Here is a 20,551-nt window from a genome sequence, read left to right as displayed (position 1 = left end):
TACATTATCTGCACTCAGAGAGTTATCACTGTGTTATCTGTGGTGTTACATAGGACTGCAGGTCACATCTACTACATTATCTGTACTCAGAGAGTTATCACTGTTATCTGTGGTGTTACATAGGACTGCAGGTCACATCTACTACATTATCTGTGCTCAGAGAGTTATCACTGTGTTATCTGTGGTGTTACATAGGACTGCAGGTCACATCTATACATTATCTGTACTCAGAGAGTTATCACTGTGTTATCTGTGGTGTTACATAGGACTGCAGGTCACATCTATACATTATCTGTACTCAGAGAGTTATCACTGTTATCTGTGGTGTTACATAGGACTGCAGGTCACATCTACACATTATCTGTACTCAGAGAGTTATCACTGTGTTACCTGTGGTGTTACATAGGACTGCAGGTCACATCTACTACATTATATGTACTCAGAGAGTTATCACTGTGTTATCTGTGGTGTTACATAGGACTGCAGGTCACATCTATACATTATCTGTACTCAGAGAGTTATCACTGTTATCTGTGGTGTTACATAGGACTGCAGGTCACATCTATACATTATCTGTACTCAGAGAGTTATCACTGTTATCTGTGGTGTTACATAGGACTGCAGGTCACATCTATACATTATCTGTACTCAGAGAGTTATCACTGTGTTACCTGTGGTGTTACATAGGACTGCAGGTCACATCTACTACATTATCTGTGCTCAGAGAGTTATCACTGTGTTATCTGTGGTGTTACATAGGACTGCAGGTCACATCTATACATTATCTGTACTCAGAGAGTTATCACTGTGTTACCTGTGGTGTTACATAGGACTGCAGGTCACATCTACTACATTATCTGTGCTCAGAGAGTTATCACTGTGTTATCTGTGGTGTTACATAGGACTGCAGGTCACATCTATACATTATCTGTACTCAGAGAGTTATCACTGTGTTATCTGTGGTGTTACATAGGACTGCAGGTCACATCTTTTACATTATCTGTACTCAGAGAGTTATCACTGTTATCTGTGATGTTACATAGGACTGCAGGTCACATCTTTTACATTATCTGTACTCAGAGAGTTATCACTGTGTTATCTGTGGTGTTACATAGGACTGCAGGTCACATCTATACATTATCTGTACTCAGAGAGTTATCACTGTTATCTGTGGTGTTACATAGGACTGCAGGTCACATCTACTACATTATCTGTACTCAGAGAGTTATCACTGTTATCTGTGGTGTTACATAGGACTGCAGGTCACATCTATACATTATCTGTACTCAGAGAGTTATCACTGTTATCTGTGGTGTTACATAGGACTGCAGGTCACATCTATACATTATCTGTACTCAGAGAGTTATCACTGTTATCTGTGGTGTTACATAGGACTGCAGGTCACATCTACTACATTATCTGTAATCAGAGAGTTATCACTGTTATCTGTGGTGTTACATAGGACTGCAGGTCACATCTATACATTATCTGTGCTCAGAGAGTTATCACTGTTATCTGTGGTGTTACATAGGACTGCAGGTCACATCTACTACATTATCTGTACTCAGAGAGTTATCACTGTTATCTGTGGTGTTACATAGGACTGCAGGTCACATCTACTACATTATCTGTACTCAGAGAGTTATCACTGTGTTATCTGTGGTGTTACATAGGACTGCAGGTCACATCTACTACATTATCTGTACTCAGAGAGTTATCACTGGGTTATCTGTGGTGTTACATAGGACTGCAGGTCACATCTATACATTATCTGTACTCAGAGAGTTATCACTGTTATCTGTGGTGTTACATAGGACTGCAGGTCACATCTACTACATTATCTGTACTCAGAGAGTTATCACTGTGTTATCTGCGGTGTTACATAGGACTGCAGGTCACATCTACTACATTATCTGTACTCAGAGAGTTATCACTGTGTTATCTGTGGTGTTACATAGGACTGCAGGTCACATCTATACATTATCTGTACTCAGAGAGTTATCACTGTGTTATCTGTGGTGTTACATAGGACTGCAGGTCACATCTATACATTATCTGTACTCAGAGAGTTATCACTGTTATCTGTGGTGTTACATAGGACTGCAGGTCACATCTATACATTATCTGTTCTCAGAGAGTTATCACTGTGTTATCTGTGGTGTTACATAGGACTGCAGGTCACATCTATACATTATCTGTACTCAGAGAGTTATCACTGTGTTATCTGTGGTGTTACATAGGACTGCAGGTCACATCTACTACATTATCTGTACTCAGAGAGTTATCACTGTTATCTGTGGTGTTACATAGGACTGCAGGTCACATCTATACATTATCTGTTCTCAGAGAGTTATCACTGTGTTATCTGTGGTGTTACATAGGACTGCAGGTCACATCTATACATTATCTGTACTCAGAGAGTTATCACTGTTATCTGTGGTGTTACATAGGACTGCAGGTCACATCTATACATTATCTGTACTCAGAGAGTTATCACTGTGTTATCTGTGGTGTTACATAGGACTGCAGGTCACATCTACTAAATTTAACCCTATCTTTTCCATATATAACTAGTTCTCTCCCTTTACTCACCGGTTAATGATCGGAATAGTCTTGACTTCCCCTCAGCTCCTCTTTGTAACATTGTTGCGCTCTGTGATGTAGAAGAGAAAAAGAACAGAAATCTTGGTGTTGTGTGATTGATTGCGACACTACAAGTCCCAGCATGCCCTGGAAGCCACAGGTTGAGGATCGTTACGATAGGGGGTCTGCACAAATTTAGGAGCAGTGTTTCCCAACCAGGGAGCTTTCTGCTGTTGAAAAACTACAACTCCCAGCATGCCCAGACAGCCGTTGGCTGTCTTGGCATGCTGGGAGTTGTAGTTTTGCAACAGCTGGAGGCACCTTGGCTGGGGAACCCTGCACTGGAGAGTAAGCCTCTTCTTACAGTCTATAGGAGACTCTACAGATTTGTGCTGCTCTGCTGACATCTAGTGGTCAACGTCCAGAACTGCCTCTCTGTCCGCAGCATTATAAAGGGGTCATTCTGCTTCATCATTCGTGTGGAGCCATAACAGCTTTTTGAACTCTGGCTGAGAATGCACCTATTCACTGACAACAAGCATGATTGTGCTGCGGATTATGTATGTGTAAACGAACCTTTACGTTATAAATCAATGTCTATCCCATATTAAAGGGGGGATTCTATTTCCCCAACTTATACAGAAGGCTTTCTATTTTATTTCACACCATTTCTAAGATCTCTGCTTGCTGTGAGTGAATGGGTGCATTCTGGTTTATATGCAGAGCTTAAAAAGCCATCAAAGCTTCACACTTCTCACATCTAAGAGCGTTTGTAAAAGCTGTATCCAGTCTAGACAATGCTCTGTGAGCTAAACATCCTGGACTCCAGACTGATACATTGTACATAGCTAGTCCTGCTCTCAGCTGAGAAGTGATACAATTGTATCCAGTCTAGACAATGCTCTGTGAGCTAAACACCCTGGACTCCAGACTGATACATTGTACATAGCTCATCCTGCTCTCAGCTGAGAAGTATATACAATTGTATCCAGTCTAGACAATGCTCTGTGAGCTAAACACCCTGGACTCCAGACTGATACATTGTACATAGCTCGTCCTGCTCTCAGCGGAGAAGTATATACAATTGTATCCAGTCTAGACAATGCTCTGTGAGCTAAACACCCTGGACTCCAGACTGATACATTGTACATAGCTCGTCCTGCTCTCAGCTGAGAAGTGATACAATTGTATCCAGTCTAGACAATGCTCTGTGAGCTAAACACCCTGGACTCCAGACTGATACATTGTACATAGCTCGTCCTGCTCTCAGCTGAGAAGTATATACAATTGTATCCAGTCTAGACAATGCTCTGTGAGCTAAACACCCTGGACTCCAGACTGATACATTGTACATAGCTAGTCCTGCTCTCAGCTGAGAAGTATATACAATTGTATCCAGTCTAGACAATGCTCTGTGAGCTAAACATCCTGGACTCCAGACTGATACATTGTACATAGCTAGTCCTGCTCTCAGCTGAGAACTATATACAATTGTATCCAGCCTAGACAATGCTCTATGAGCTAAACATCCTGGACCCCAGACTGATACATTGTACATAGCTCGTCCTGCTCTCAGCTGAGAAGTGATACAATTGTATCCAGTCTAGACAATGCTCTGTGAGCTAAACATCCTGGATTCCAGACTGATACATTGTACATAGCTAGTCCTGCTCTCAGCTGAGAAGTATATACAATTGTATCCAGTCTAGACAATGCTCTGTGAGCTAAACATCCTGGACTCCAGACTGATACATTGTACATAGCTCGTCCTGCTCTCAGCTGAGAAGTGATACAATTGTATCCAGTCTAGACAATGCTCTGTGAGCTAAACACCCTGGACTCCAGACTGATACATTGTACATAGCTCGTCCTGCTCTCAGCTGAGAAGTATATACAATTGTATCCAGTCTAGACAATGCTCTGTGAGCTAAACACCCTGGACTCCAGACTGATACATTGTACATAGCTAGTCCTGCTCTCAGCTGAGAAGTGATACAATTGTATCCAGTCTAGACAATGCTCTGTGAGCTAAACACCCCAGACTCCAGACTGATACATTGTACATAACTAGTCCTGCTCTCAGCTGAGAAGTATATACAATTGTATCCAGTCTAGACAATGCTCTGTGAGCTAAACATCCTGGACCCCAGACTGATACATTGTAACAGACCTGTGCAGCTGTCCTGTGCTTCCTGCGCAGCTCCTCGTATTTGTTGACATTAATACGCAGACTCTGGTTTCGGCGGATCAGGATTTCCTTGGCTTGTTTGGCCCCGAGATCTGCAGCCAGCGTGTGCCTACTGTACGTCGCGGTCTGTAAGAAACGCTTTACTGTCACTCCAGTCACATCCAGAGCTGCGTTTACAATTCTACAGGTTCCTGACACTCTGGACCCATTTAGCACCTGTAAGAGTCTATGTGAATCTGCGATAGGTGTTATATTTTAGGTATATTGCATTGCTTTAAAGGGGCACTCCGGTGGAATTATTATTTTTTTTTTATTTATTTTTTAAGTCAACTGGTGCCAGAAAGTGAAACAGATTTGTAAATTACTTCTATTAAAAAATCTTTACCCTTCCAGTACTTTTTAGCAGCTGTATGCTACAGGGGAAATTATTTTCTTTTTTAATTTCTTTTTTTGTCTTTTCCACAGTGCTCTCTGCTGACACCTCTGTCCGTATCAGGAACTGTCCAGAGCAGGAGAAAATCCTCATAGCAAACCTCTCCTGCTCTGGACAGTTCCTGATACGGACAGAGGTGTCAGCAGAGAGCACTGTGGACAAGACAAAAAAAGAAATTCAAAAAGAAAAGAATTTCCCCTGTAGCATACAGCTGCTAAAAAGTACTGGAAGGGTAAAGATTTTTTAATAGAAGTCATTTACAAATCTTTCTGGCACCAGTTCATAAAAAATAAAAAAATTAAAAAAAAGGTTTTCCACTGGATTACCCCTTTAAAGGGGTATTCCGCCCCTGGCATCTTATCCCCTATCCAAAGGATAGGGGATAAGATGTCAGATCGCCGTGGTCCCGCTGCTGGGGACCCCGGGGATCGCTGCTGCGGCACCGCGCTATCATTACTGCACAGAGCGAGTTCGCTCTGTGCGTAATGACGGGCGATACAGGGGACAGAGCAGCATGACATCATGGCTCCGCCCCTCATGACATCACGGACCATCCTCTTAAAGAAAGTCTATGGCAGGGGGCGTGACGACCGCCACACCCCCTTCCCATAGACTTGTATTGACGGGGGGCGGACCGTGACATCACGAGGGGCGGAGCCGTGACGTAAAGATGCTCTGGCCCCTGTATTGCCCGTCATTACGTGCAGAGCGATCGGGGTGCTGCAGCAGCGATCCCCGGGGTCCCCAGCAGCGGGACCACGGCGATCTGACATCTTATCCCCTATCCTTTGCATAGGGGATAAGATGTCTAGGGGCGGAATACCCCTTTAAGCCAGTGTTTCCCAACCAGGGTGCCTCCGCCACGCCCCCTTCCCATAGACTTGTATTGACGGGGGCGGGCCGTGACATCACGAGGGGCGGAGCCGTGACGTAAAGATGCTCCGGCCCCTGTATCGCCCGTCATTACGTGCAGAGCGATCGGGGTGCTGCAGCAGCGATCCCCGGGGTCCCCAGCAGCGGGACCACGGCGATCTGACATCTTATCCCCTATCCTTTGCATAGGGGATAAGATGTCTAGGGGCGGAATACCCCTTTAAGCCAGTGTTTCCCAACCAGGGTGCCTCCAGCTGCTGCAAAACTACAACTCCCAGCATGCCCGGACAGCCGTTGGCTGTCTGGGCATGCTGGGAGTTGTAGTTTTGCAGCAGCTGGAGGCACCCTGGTTGGGAAACACTGCTATAATGAATAGTCACATCTATCCTTTAAGTTTTGCGTCAGTTCCCACCATGCACTGTTATGGTCACATGACTGCGCTCACCGTTTTCCTTATCTGATACAGACTCACGGACAGTATTCTCTGTATGTCGTCCTTCTCCTTGGCAGAAAATTTCACTCTGGTCGGTGACTGGTTGTAACATCGACTAAAAGGGGTTAAAAGAATAAATATATATAAATAAATATAAATATATATATATATATATATATATATATATATATATATATAGCTTAAAGGGCCAGTACAAGTACATGAAGCTTAACCCCTTAAGGACTCAGGGTTTTTCCGTTTTTGCACTTTCGTTTTTTCCTCCTTACCTTTTAAAAATCATAACCCTTTCAATTTTCCACCTAAAAATCCATATTATGGCTTATTTTTTGCGTCGCCAATTCTACTTTGCAGTGACATCAGTCATTTTACCCAAAAATGCACGGCGAAACAGAAAAAAAAATCATTGTGCGACAAAATCGAAAAAAAAAACGCCATTTTGTAACTTTTGGGGGCTTTCGTTTCTACGCAGTGCATATTTCGGTAAAAATGACACCTTATCTTTATTCTGTAGGTCCATACGGTTAAAATGATCCCCTACTTATATAGGTTTGATTTTGTCGCACTTCTGGAAAAAATCATAACTACATGCAGGAAAATTTATACGTTTAAAAATGTCATCTTCCGACCCCTATGACTTTTTTATTTTTCCACGTACGGGGCGGTATGAGGACTCATTTTTTGCGCCGTGATCTGAAGTTTTTATCGGTATGATTTTTGTTTTGATCGGACTTTTTGATCACTTTTTATTCATTTTTTAATGATATAAAAAGTGACAAAAATACGCTTTTTTGGACTTTGGAATTTTTTTGCGCGTACGCCATTGACCGTACGGCTTAATTAATGATATATTTTTATAGTTCGGACATTTACGCACGCGGCGATACCACATATGTTTATTTTTTATTTTTTTTACACTGTTTTATTTTTTTTATGGGAAAAGGGGGGTGATTCAAACTTTTATTAGGGAAGGGGTTAAATGACCTTTATTAACACTTTTTTTTTACATTTTTTTTGCAGTGTTATAGGTCCCATAGGGACTGATCTCTTATACTGATCATTGTTATCCCATAGGGACCTATAACACTGCACACACGGATCTCTAATGCTGATCACTGGCGTGCATTAACACGCCTGTGATCAGCATTATCGGCGCTTGACTGCTCCTGCCTGGATCTCAGGCACGGAGCAGTCATTCGTCGATCGGACACCGGGGAGGCAGGTAAGAGCCCTCCCGGTGTCCGATCAGCTGTTCGGGACGCCGCGATTTCACCGCGGCGGTCCCGAACAGCCCGACTGAGCAGCCGGGTCACTTTCACTTTCACTTTAGAAGCGGCGGTCAGCTTTGACCGCCGCTTCTAAAGGGTTAATACCGCACATCGCCGCGATCGGCGATGTGTGGTATTAGCCGCGGGTCCCGGCCGTTGATTAGCGCCGGGACCGACGCGATATGATGCGGGATCGCGGCGCGATCCCGCTTCATATCGCGGGAGCCGGCGCAGGACGTAAATATACGTCCTGCGTCGTTAAGGGGTTAAAGGGGTACTCCGGTGGAAAACATTTTTTTTTATTTTTTATTAATCAACTGGTGCCAGAAAGTTAAACAGATTTGTAAATTACTTCTATTAAAAAATCTTAATCCTTCCAGTACTTATTAGCAGCTGAATACTACAGAGGAACACAGAGCTCTCTGCTGACATCACGAGCACAGTGCTCTCTGCTGACATCTCTGTCCATTTTAAGAACTGTCCAGAGTTGGAGAAAGTCCCCATAGCAAACATATGCTGCTCTGGACAGTTCCTAAAATGGACAGAGGTGTCAGCAGAGAGCACTGTGGTCGTGATGTCAGCAGAGAGCTCTGTGTTCCAAAAAGAAAAGAATTTCCTCTGTAGTATTCAGCAGCTAATAAGTGCTGGAAGGATTACGATTTTTTTTAATAGAAGTAATTTACAAATCTGTTTAACTTTCTGGCACCAGTTGATTAAAAATAAAAAGTTTCCACCAGAGTATCCCTGATAAACATAGAAATGCTGAAGGAGCATACAGCATCACTCACCTGTCTGCCCCCATTTGTTTTGGGGTCTCTGTCCTTAATACTTCCTTGCTGAGCAGTTGTTCAGTACTACAATTCCCAGAATGCATTGCTTTCCCTCAGCGCTTCATCATAGTCCTCCCACCTTAATACTCCCTGCCAGTTTCCTGCCAAGATCTGCTGCAGAACATCTTATTTGACGGCAGACTATCGCACAGTGAGGTTGCTGCACCTGCTGTATTCATTCCTTGTCTGTTCCTCTGCCTGTGGCATTTTTCAGCACAAGGCAGCATGCGTAAACCGCACCTATTTTTTCCCTAATGTCCCAAAAATATGTATATGTGTATATGACAGGGAGATGTGCATGTAGGCTCTAAGGGGTGGTCAGAGGTGATGACATCACTCAGGAGGCGGAGCTAGAGCGATAAGATCCAGCCATGCTTCATGAGACAGCAGAAGATGATCCGTCATCTCAGGAGAGAGGGAGGAGTCAGGGAGCTGCTGAGACAACACCACACTGACAATGAGAGGACTACACAACTTTCTGTCAGGAGAGAGGAAGAAGCTGGGCAGCTGCAGAGACAACACTACCCTGAAAATGAGAGGACTATCCAACTTATTGTGAGGAGAGAGGAGTCGGGGAGCTGCTGAGACAACACCACACTGACAATGAAAGGACTACACAACTTCCTGTCAGGAGAGAGTAAGAAGCTGGGCAGCTGCAGGGACAACACTACCCTGAAAATGAGAGGACTATCAAACTTATTGTGAGGAGAGAGGAGTCGGGGAGCTGCTGAGACAACACCACACTGGAATTAAAAGGACTACACAACTTCCTGTCAGGGAGCTTCTGAAAAAACACCACACAGACAATGAAAGGAATACACAACTTCCTGATAGAGAAGTCGGGGTAGCTGCTGTGGCAACACCACACTAGCAATGAGAGGACTACATAACTTTCTGTCAGGAGAGGGTAAGGAACCGGAGAGCTGCTGAGACAATACCACACTGACAATGAGAGGACTACACAACTTTCTGATGGAAGAGAGTGAGGAGCCAGGTAACTGCTGAGTGAAAACCACTCTGACAATGAGAGGACTACATAACTTCCTAATAGGAGAGGGAGAAGAATCGGGGAGCTGCTGAGACAACATCCCACTGACAAAGAAAAGGACTACATATCTTTGTCAGGAGAGACGGAGGAGTCGGGAGCTGCTGAGACAACACTACGCTGACAATGAGAGGACTACATAACTTCCTAATAGGAGAGGGAGAGGAATCGGGGAGCTGCTGAGACAACATCCCACTGACAATGAGAGGACTAATAAACAGTAGCAGTCTGTCAGGGCATGCTGGGACTTGTAGTATTAAATGAATTCTCTAGGGGTCTGTACAAACATTGGAGAATAACCTGCACAATGTCACAGTCTGTAGGAGATTCTGCAGATTTGTGCTGCTCTGCTGACATCTAGTGGTCAAAGTCCAGAACTGACTCTTTGATTATTTATTCCGTCGTGTCCTACCAGCAGCCCAATAATGGGGTCATTCTGCCCCTGTGCCCAGGTAGGACTGGTGGAATTTTTACCAAATAGTTAAATTAAGTAATTGTCTGCCTATATCCTCCCCCCCCCCCCCCCCCATCCCTCGTTACTAGGGGTCTTTGGGAAAGATCCAGTTTTCTGAGAAGAATAAGCACAAGGAGGCTGTTAGCTTGTCCTTTAGTTCTCAGGACTTAGAGACACCTTTTTCTGTCAGTGCCCACTCAGCTTACTCTGTGCCCACCTCCTGTGACCCTAAACTACTCAGAGGTGAGCGGTTGTTACAATTGTATCCAGGTAAGACAATTCTCAAGGATTCATCATTTCTTGGTTTGTGGTGTCTGGATCCCGAAAACTCTTGTAATGGAAAGTAACGGGAATATGAATCATTACTTATAATGTGCTGTTCCTCTTTAAGCCAGGTGTATACTCAATGGCAGGTGTATACTCAATGCCAGGTGTATACTCAATGCCAGGTGTATACTCAATGGCAGGTGTATACTCAATACCAGGTGTATACTCAATGCCAGGTGTATAATCAATACCAGGTGTATACTCAATACCAGGTGTATACTCAATGCCAGGTGTATACTCAATACCAGGTGTATACTCAATGCCAGGTGTATACTCAATACCAGGTGTATACACAATGCCAGGTGTATACTCAATGCCAGGTGTATACTCAATACCAGGTGTATACTCAATGCCAGGTGTATACTCAATACCAGGTGTATACTCAATACCAGGTGTATAATCAATGCCAGGTGTATACTCAATACCAGGTGTATACTCAATGCCAGGTGTATACGCAATACCAGGTGTATACTCAATGCCAGGTGTATACTCAATACCAGGTGTATACTCAATACTAGGTGTATACTCAATACCAGGTGTATAATCAATGCCAGGTGTATACTCAATGCCAGGTGTATACTCAATACCAGGTGTATAATCATTGCCAGGTGTATACTGAATGCCAGGTGTATAATCAATGCCAGGTGTATACTCAATACCAGGTGTATACTCAATGCCAGGTGTATACGCAATACCAGGTGTATACTCAATACCAGGTGTATACTCAATACCAGGTGTATACTCAATACCAGGTGTATAATCAATGCCAGGTGTATACTCAATGCCAGGTGTATACTCAATACCAGGTGTATAATCATTGCCAGGTGTATACTGAATGCCAGGTGTATAATCAATGCCAGGTGTATACTCAATACCAGGTGTATACTAAATGCCAGGTGTATACTCAATACCAGGTGTATAATCAATGCCAGGTGTATACTCAATGCCAGGTGTATACTGAATGCCAGGTGTATAATCAATGCCAGGTGTATACTCAATACCAGGTGTATACTCAATGCCAGGTGTATACTCAATACCAGGTGTACACTCAATGCCAGGTGTATACTCAATACCAGGTGTATACTCAATGCCAGGTGTATAATCATTGCCAGGTGTATACTGAATGCCAGGTGTATAATCAATGCCAGGTGTATACTCAATACCAGGTGTATACGCAATACCAGGCGTATAATCAATACCAGGTGTATACTCAGTGCCAGGTGTATACGCAATACCAGGTGTATACTCAATGCCAGGTCTATACTCAATGCCAGGTCTATACTCAATGCCAGGTCTATACTCAATGCCAGGTCTATACTCAATACCAGGTGTATAATCAATGCCAGGTGTATACTCAATGCCAGGTGTATAATCAATGCCAGTGTATACTCAATGCCAGGTGTATACACAATGCCAGGTGTATACTCAATACGAGGTGTGTACTCAATGCCAGGTGTGTACTCAATGCCAGGTGTATACTCAATGCTAGGTGTATACTCAATGCCAGGTGTATAATCAATGCCAGGTGTATACTATACCAGGTGTATAATCAATGCCAGGTGTATACTCAATGCCAGGTGTATACTCAATGCCAGGTGTATACTCAATGTCAGGTGTATACTCAATACCAGGTGTATACTAAATATCAGGTGTATAATCAACGCCAGGTGTATACTCAATGCCAGGTGTATAATCAATGGCAGGTGTATACTCAATGCCAGGTGTATACTCAATGCCAGGTGTATACTCAATACCAGGTGTATACTCAATGCCAGGTGTATAATCAATACCAGGTGTATACTAAATACCAGGTGTATACTCAATACCAGGTGTATACTAAATATCAGGTGTATAATCAATGCCAGGTGTATACTCAATACCAGGTGTATACTAAATACCAGGTGTATACTCAATACCAGGTGTATACTCAATACCAGGTGTATAATCAATGCTAGGTGTATACTCAATACCAGGTGTATACTAAATGCCAGGTGTATAATCAATACCAGGTGTATACTAAATACCAGGTGTATACTCAATGCCAGGTGTATACTCAATATCAGGTGTATACTCAATACCAGGTGTATACTCAATGCCAGGTGTATACTCAATGTCAGGTGTATACTCAATGTCAGGTGTATACTCAATGTCAGGTGTATACTCAATACCAGGTGTATACTCAATGCCAAGTGTATACTCAATGCCAGGTGTATACTCAATGTCAGGTGTATACTCAATGCCAGGTGTAAACTTAATACTAGGTGTATACTCAATACCAGGTGTATACTCAATGTCAGGTGTATACTCAATGCCAGGTGTATACTCAATGCCAGGTGTATAATCATTGCCAGGTGTATAATCATTGCCAGGTGTATACTTAATACCAGGTGTATACTCAATGCCAGGTGTATACTCAATGCCAGGTGTATACTCAATGCCAGGTGTATACTCAAAATCAGGTGTATAATCAATACAAGGTGTATACGCAATACCAGGTGTATACGCAATACCAGGTGTATACTCAATGCCAGGTGTATAATCAATGCCAGGTGTATACTCAATACCTGGTGTATACTAAATGCCAGGTGTATAATCAATACCAGGTGTATACTCAATACCAGGTGTATAATCAATACCAGGTGTATGCTAAATGCCAGGTGTATACTCAATGTCAGGTGTATACTCAATACCAGGTGTATGCTCAATACCAGGTGTATACTCAATGTCAGGTGTATACTTAATATCAGGTGTATACTCAATGCCAGGTGTATACTCAATGCCAGGTGTATACTAAATATCAGGTGTATAATCAATGCCAGGTCTATACTCAATACCAGGTGTATAATCAATACCAGGTGTATACTAAATACCAGGTGTATACTCAATGCCAGGTGTATACTCAATATCAGGTGTATACTCAATACCAGGTGTATACTCAATGCCAGGTGTATACTCAATGTCAGGTGTATACTCAATGTCAGGTGTATACTCAATACCAGGTGTATACTCAATGCCAAGTGTATACTCAATGCCAGGTGTATACTCAATGTCAGGTGTATACTCAATGCCAGGTGTAAACTTAATACCAGGTGTATACTCAATACCAGGTGTATACTTAATACCAGGTGTATACTTAATACCAGGTGTATAATCATTGCCAGGTGTATACTTAATACCAGGTGTATACTCAATGCCAGGTGTATACTCAATGCCAGGTGTATACTCAATGCCAGGTGTATACTCAAAATCAGGTGTATAATCAATACCAGGTGTATACGCAATACCAGGTGTATACGCAATACCAGGTGTATACGCAATACCAGGTGTATAATCAATGCCAGGTGTATAATCAATGCCAGGTGTATACTCAATACCTGGTGTATACTAAATGCCAGGTGTATAATCAATACAAGGTGTATACTCAATACCAGGTGTATAATCAATACCAGGTGTATACTAAATGCCAGGTGTATACTCAATGTCAGGTGTATACTCAATACCAGGTGTATGCTCAATGCCAGGTGTATACTCAATACCAGGTGTATACTCAATGTCAGGTGTATACTTAATACCAGGTGTATACTCAATGCCAGGTGTATACTCAATGCCAGGTGTATACTCAATGCCAGGTGTATACTCAATGTCAGGTGTATACTCAATGCCAGGTGTATACTCAATACCAGGTGTATACTCAATGCCAGGTGTATACGCAATACCAGGTGTATACTCAATACCAGGTGTATACTCAATGCCAGGTGTATAATCAATGCCAGGTGTATACTCAATACCAGGTGTATACGCAATACCAGGTGTATAATCAATACCAGGTGTATACGCAATACCAGGTGTATACGCAATACCAGGTGTATACGCAATACCAGGTGTATACTCAATGCCAGGTGTATAATCAATGCCAGGTGTATACTCAATACCTGGTGTATACTAAATGCCAGGTGTATAATCAATACCAGGTGTATACTCAATACCAGGTGTATAATCAATACCAGGTGTATACTAAATGCCAGGTGTATACTCAATACCAGGTGTATGCTCAATGCCAGGTGTATACTCAATACCAGGTGTATACTCAATGTCAGGTGTATACTCAATGCCAGGTGTATACTCAATGCCAGGTGTATACTAAATACCAGGTGTATACTCAATGCCAGGTGTATAATCATTGCCAGGTGTATACTCAATGCCAGGTGTATACTCAATGCCAGGTGTATACTCAATGTCAGGTGTATACTCAATGCCAGGTGTATACTCAATACCAGGTGTATACTCAATGCCAGGTGTATACGCAATACCAGGTGTATACTCAATACCAGGTGTATACTCAATGCCAGGTGTATAATCAATGCCAGGTGTATACTCAATACCAGGTGTATACGCAATACCAGGTGTAAACTCAATGCCAGGTGTATACTCAATGCCAGGTGTATACTCAATACCAGGTGTATACTCAATGCCAGGTGTGTACTCTATACCAGGTGTATAATCAATGCCAGGTGTATACTCAATGCCAGGTGTGTACTCTATACCAGGTGTATAATCAATGCCAGGTGTATACTCAATACCAGGTGTATACGCAATACCAGGTGTAAACTCAATGCCAGGTGTATACTCAATGCCAGGTGTGTACTCTATACCAGGTGTATAATCAATGCCAGGTGTATACTCAATACCAGGTGTATACTCAATACCAGGTGTATACTCAATGCCAGGTGTATACTCAATGCCAGGTGTGTACTCTATACCAGGTGTATAATCAATGCCAGGTGTATACTCAATACCAGGTGTATACGCAATGCCAGGTGTATACTCAATGCCAGGTGTATACTCAATGCCAGGTGTATACTCAATACCAGGTGTATACTCAATGCCAGGTGTATACTCAATACCAGGTGTATACTCAATACCAGGTGTATAATCAATGCCAAGTGTATACTCAATACCAGGTGTATACTCAATGCCAGGTGTATACGCAATACCAGGTGTATACTCAATGCCAGGTGTATACTCAATACCAGGTGTATACTCAATACCAGGTGTATAATCAATGCCAGGTGTATACTCAATGCCAGGTGTATACTCAATACCAGGTGTATAATCATTGCCAGGTGTATACTGAATGCCAGGTGTATAATCAATGCCAGGTGTATACTCAATACCAGGTGTATACTCAATGCCAGGTGTATACGCAATACCAGGTGTATACTCAATACCAGGTGTATACTCAATACCAGGTGTATACTCAATACCAGGTGTATACTCAATGCCAGGTGTATACTCAATGCCAGGTGTATACTCAATGCCAGGTGTATACTCAATACCAGGTGTATAATCATTGCCAGGTGTATACTGAATGCCAGGTGTATAATCAATGCCAGGTGTATACTCAATACCAGGTGTATACTAAATGCCAGGTGTATACTCAATACCAGGTGTATAATCAATGCCAGGTGTATACTCAATGCCAGGTGTATACTGAATGCCAGGTGTATAATCAATGCCAGGTGTATACTCAATACCAGGTGTATACTCAATGCCAGGTGTATAATCATTGCCAGGTGTATACTGAATGCCAGGTGTATAATCAATGCCAGGTGTATACTCAATACCAGGTGTATACGCAATACCAGGCGTATAATCAATACCAGGTGTATACTCAGTGCCAGGTGTATACTCAATACCAGGTGTATACTCAATGCCAGGTCTATACTCAATGCCAGGTCTATACTCAATGCCAGGTCTATACTCAATACCAGGTGTATAATCAATGCCAGGTGTATAATCAATGCCAGGTGTATACTCAATGCCAGGTGTATACTCAATGCCAGGTGTATACTCAATACCAGGTGTGTACTCAATGCCAGGTGTGTACTCAATGCCAGGTGTATACTCAATGCCAGGTGTATAATCAATGCCAGGTGTATACTCAATGCCAGGTGTATAATCAATGCCAGGTGTATACTATACCAGGTGTATAATCAATGCCAGGTGTATACTCAATGCCAGGTGTATACTCAATGCTAGGTGTATACTCAATGTCAGGTGTATACTCAATACCAGGTGTATACTAAATATCAGGTGTATAATCAACGCCAGGTGTATACTCAATGCCAGGTGTATAATCAATGGCAGGTGTATACTCAATGCCAGGTGTATACTCAATGCCAGGTGTATACTCAATACCAGGTGTATACTCAATGCCAGGTGTATAATCAATACCAGGTGTATACTAAATACCAGGTGTATACTCAATACCAGGTGTATACTAAATATCAGGTGTATAATCAATGCCAGGTGTATACTCAATACCAGGTGTATACTAAATACCAGGTGTATACTCAATACCAGGTGTATACTCAATACCAGGTGTATAATCAATGCTAGGTGTATAATCAATACCAGGTGTATACTAAATACCAGGTGTATACTCAATTCCAGGTGTATACTCAATATCAGGTGTATACTCAATACCAGGTGTATACTCAATGCCAGGTGTATACTCAATGTCAGGTGTATACTCAATGTCAGGTGTAAACTCAATACCAGGTGTATACTCAATGCCAAGTGTATACTCAATGCCAGGTGTATACTCAATGTCAGGTGTATACTCAATGCCAGGTGTAAACTTAATACCAGGTGTATACTCAATACCAGGTGTATACTCAATGTCAGGTGTATACTCAATGCCAGGTGTATACTCAATGCCAGGTGTATACTCAATACCAGGTGTATACTCAATGCCAGGTGTATAATCATTGCCAGGTGTATACTGAATGCCAGGTGTATAATCAATGCCAGGTGTATACTCAATACCAGGTGTATACGCAATACCAGGCGTATAATCAATACCAGGTGTATACTCAGTGCCAGGTGTATACTCAATACCAGGTGTATACTCAATGCCAGGTCTATACTCAATGCCAGGTCTATACTCAATGCCAGGTCTATACTCAATACCAGGTGTATAATCAATGCCAGGTGTATACTCAATGCCAGGTGTATAATCAATGCCAGGTGTATACTCAATGCCAGGTGTATACTCAATGCCAGGTGTATACTCAATACCAGGTGTGTACTCAATGCCAGGTGTGTACTCAATGCCAGGTGTATACTCAATGCCAGGTGTATAATCAATGCCAGGTGTATACTCAATGCCAGGTGTATAATCAATGCCAGGTGTATACTATACCAGGTGTATAATCAATGCCAGGTGTATACTCAATGCCAGGTGTATACTCAATGCCAGGTGTATACTCAATGCCAGGTGTATACTCAATGTCAGGTGTATACTCAATACCAGGTGTATACTAAATATCAGGTGTATAATCAACGCCAGGTGTATACTCAATGCCAGGTGTATAATCAATGGCAGGTGTATACTCAATGCCAGGTGTATACTCAATGCCAGGTGTATACTCAATACCAGGTGTATACTCAATGCCAGGTGTATACTCAATACCAGGTGTATACTCAATGCCAGGTGTATAATCAATACCAGGTGTATACTAAATACCAGGTGTATACTCAATACCAGGTGTATACTAAATATCAGGTGTATAATCAATGCCAGGTGTATACTCAATACCAGGTGTATACTAAATACCAGGTGTATACTCAATACCAGGTGTATACTCAATACCAGGTGTATAATCAATGCTAGGTGTATACTCAATACCAGGTGTATACTAAATGCCAGGTGTATAATCAATACCAGGTGTATACTAAATACCAGGTGTATACTCAATGCCAGGTGTATACTCAATATCAGGTGTATACTCAATACCAGGTGTATACTCAATGTCAGGTGTATACTCAATGTCAGGTGTATACTCAATGTCAGGTGTATACTCAATGCCAAGTGTATACTCAATGCCAGGTGTATACTCAATGTCAGGTGTATACTCAATGCCAGGTGTAAACGTAATACCAGGTGTATACTCAATACCAGGTGTATACTCAATGTCAGGTGTATACTCAATGCCAGGTGTATAATCATTGCCAGGTGTATAATCATTGCCAGGTGTATACTTAATACCAGGTGTATACTCAATGCCAGGTGTATACTCAATGCCAGGTGTATACTCAATGCCAGGTGTATACTCAAAATCAGGTGTATAATCAATACCAGGTGTATACGCAATACCAGGTGTATACGCAATACCAGGTGTATACTCAATGCCAGGTGTATAATCAATGCCAGGTGTATACTAAATACCTGGTGTATACTAAATGCCTGGTGTATAATCAATACCAGGTGTATACTCAATACCAGGTGTATAATCAATACCAGGTGTATACTAAATGCCAGGTGTATACTCAATGTCAGGTGTATACTCAATACCAGGTGTATGCTCAATACCAGGTGTATACTCAATGTCAGGTGTATACTTAATATCAGGTGTATACTCAATGCCAGGTGTATACTCAATGCCAGGTGTATACTTAATACCAGGTGTATACTCAATGCCAGGTGTATACTAAATATCAGGTGTATAATCAATGCCAGGTCTATACTCAATACCAGGTGTATAATCAATGCCAGGTGTATAATCAATACCAGGTGTATACTAAATACCAGGTGTATACTCAATGCCAGGTGTATACTCAATATCAGGTGTATACTCAATACCAGGTGTATACTCAATGTCAGGTGTATACTCAATGTCAGGTGTATACTCAATGTCAGGTGTATACTCAATACCAGGTGTATACTCAATGCCAAGTGTATACTCAATGCCAGGTGTATACTCAATGTCAGGTGTATACTCAATGCCAGGTGTAAACTTAATACCAGGTGTATACTCAATACCAGGTGTATACTTAATACCAGGTGTATACTTAATACCAGGTGTATACTCAATGCCAGGTGTATAATCATTGCCAGGTGTATACTTAATACCAGGTGTATACTCAATGCCAGGTGTATACTCAATGCCAGGTGTATACTCAATGCCAGGTGTATACTCAAAATCAGGTGTATAATCAATACCAGGTGTATACGCAATACCAGGTGTATACGCAATACCAGGTGTATACTCAATGCCAGGTGTATAATCAATGCCAGGTGTATACTCAATACCTGGTGTATACTAAATGCCAGGTGTATAATCAATACCAGGTGTATACTCAATACCAGGTGTATAATCAATACCAGGTGTATACTAAATGCCAGGTGTATACTCAATGTCAGGTGTATACTCAATACCAGGTGTATGCTCAATGCCAGGTGTATACTCAATACCAGGTGTATACTCAATGTCAGGTGTATACTTAATACCAGGTGTATACTCAATGCCAGGTGTATAATCATTGCCAGGTGTATACTTAATATCAGGTGTATACTCAATGCCAGGTGTATACTCAATGCCAGGTGTATACTAAATACCAGGTGTATACTCAATGCCAGGTGTATAATCATTGCCAGGTGTATACTCAATGCCAGGTGTATACTCAATGTCAGGTGTATACTCAATGCCAGGTGTATACTCAATACCAGGTGTATACTCAATGCCAGGTGTATACGCAATACCAGGTGTATACTCAATACCAGGTGTATACTCAATGCCAGGTGTATAATCAATGCCAGGTGTATACTCAATACCAGGTGTATACGCAATACCAGGTGTAAACTCAATGCAAGGTGTATACTCAATGCCAGGTGTATACTCAATACCAGGTGTATACTCAATGCCAGGTGTGTACTCTATAGCAGGTGTATAATCAATGCCAGGTGTATACTCAATGCCAGGTGTGTACTCTATACCAGGTGTATAATCAATGCCAGGTGTATACTCAATACCAGGTGTAAACTCAATGCCACGTGTATACTCAATGCCAGGTGTGTACTCTATACCAGGTGTATAATCAATGCCAGGTGTATACTCAATACCAGGTGTATACTCAATACCAGGTGTATACTCAATGCCAGGTGTATACTCAATGCCAGGTGTGTACTCTATACCAGGTGTATAATCAATGCCAGGTGTATACTCAATACCAGGTGTATACGCAATACCAGGTGTAAACTCAATGCCAGGTGTATACTCAATGCCAGGTGTGTACTCTATACCAGGTGTATAATCAA

The 20,551-nt window shown here is 42.2% G+C and overlaps 1 protein-coding gene across 1 annotated transcript in view; it reads right to left on the bottom strand.

The window, feature by feature from the left end:
- Positions 1–20,551, bottom strand: part of LOC130290721 (sodium/hydrogen exchanger 2-like) — a 74,811-nt gene that overhangs the window by 36,417 nt on the left and 17,843 nt on the right. The window contains exons 9-11 of the mRNA XM_056538731.1: positions 6,523–6,625; positions 4,754–4,897; positions 2,593–2,653 (exon numbers count right to left, since the gene is read on the bottom strand). Coding sequence (XP_056394706.1) covers positions 2,593–2,653; positions 4,754–4,897; positions 6,523–6,625 — 308 coding nt within the window. The remainder of the gene's footprint in view (positions 1–2,592; positions 2,654–4,753; positions 4,898–6,522; positions 6,626–20,551) is intronic.

Source organism: Hyla sarda, chromosome 9 (assembly GCF_029499605.1).
Source record: "Hyla sarda isolate aHylSar1 chromosome 9, aHylSar1.hap1, whole genome shotgun sequence".
In the NCBI taxonomy this organism is placed as follows: domain Eukaryota; kingdom Metazoa; phylum Chordata; class Amphibia; order Anura; family Hylidae; genus Hyla; species Hyla sarda.
This window is presented reverse-complemented; position numbering and strand designations above follow the sequence as displayed.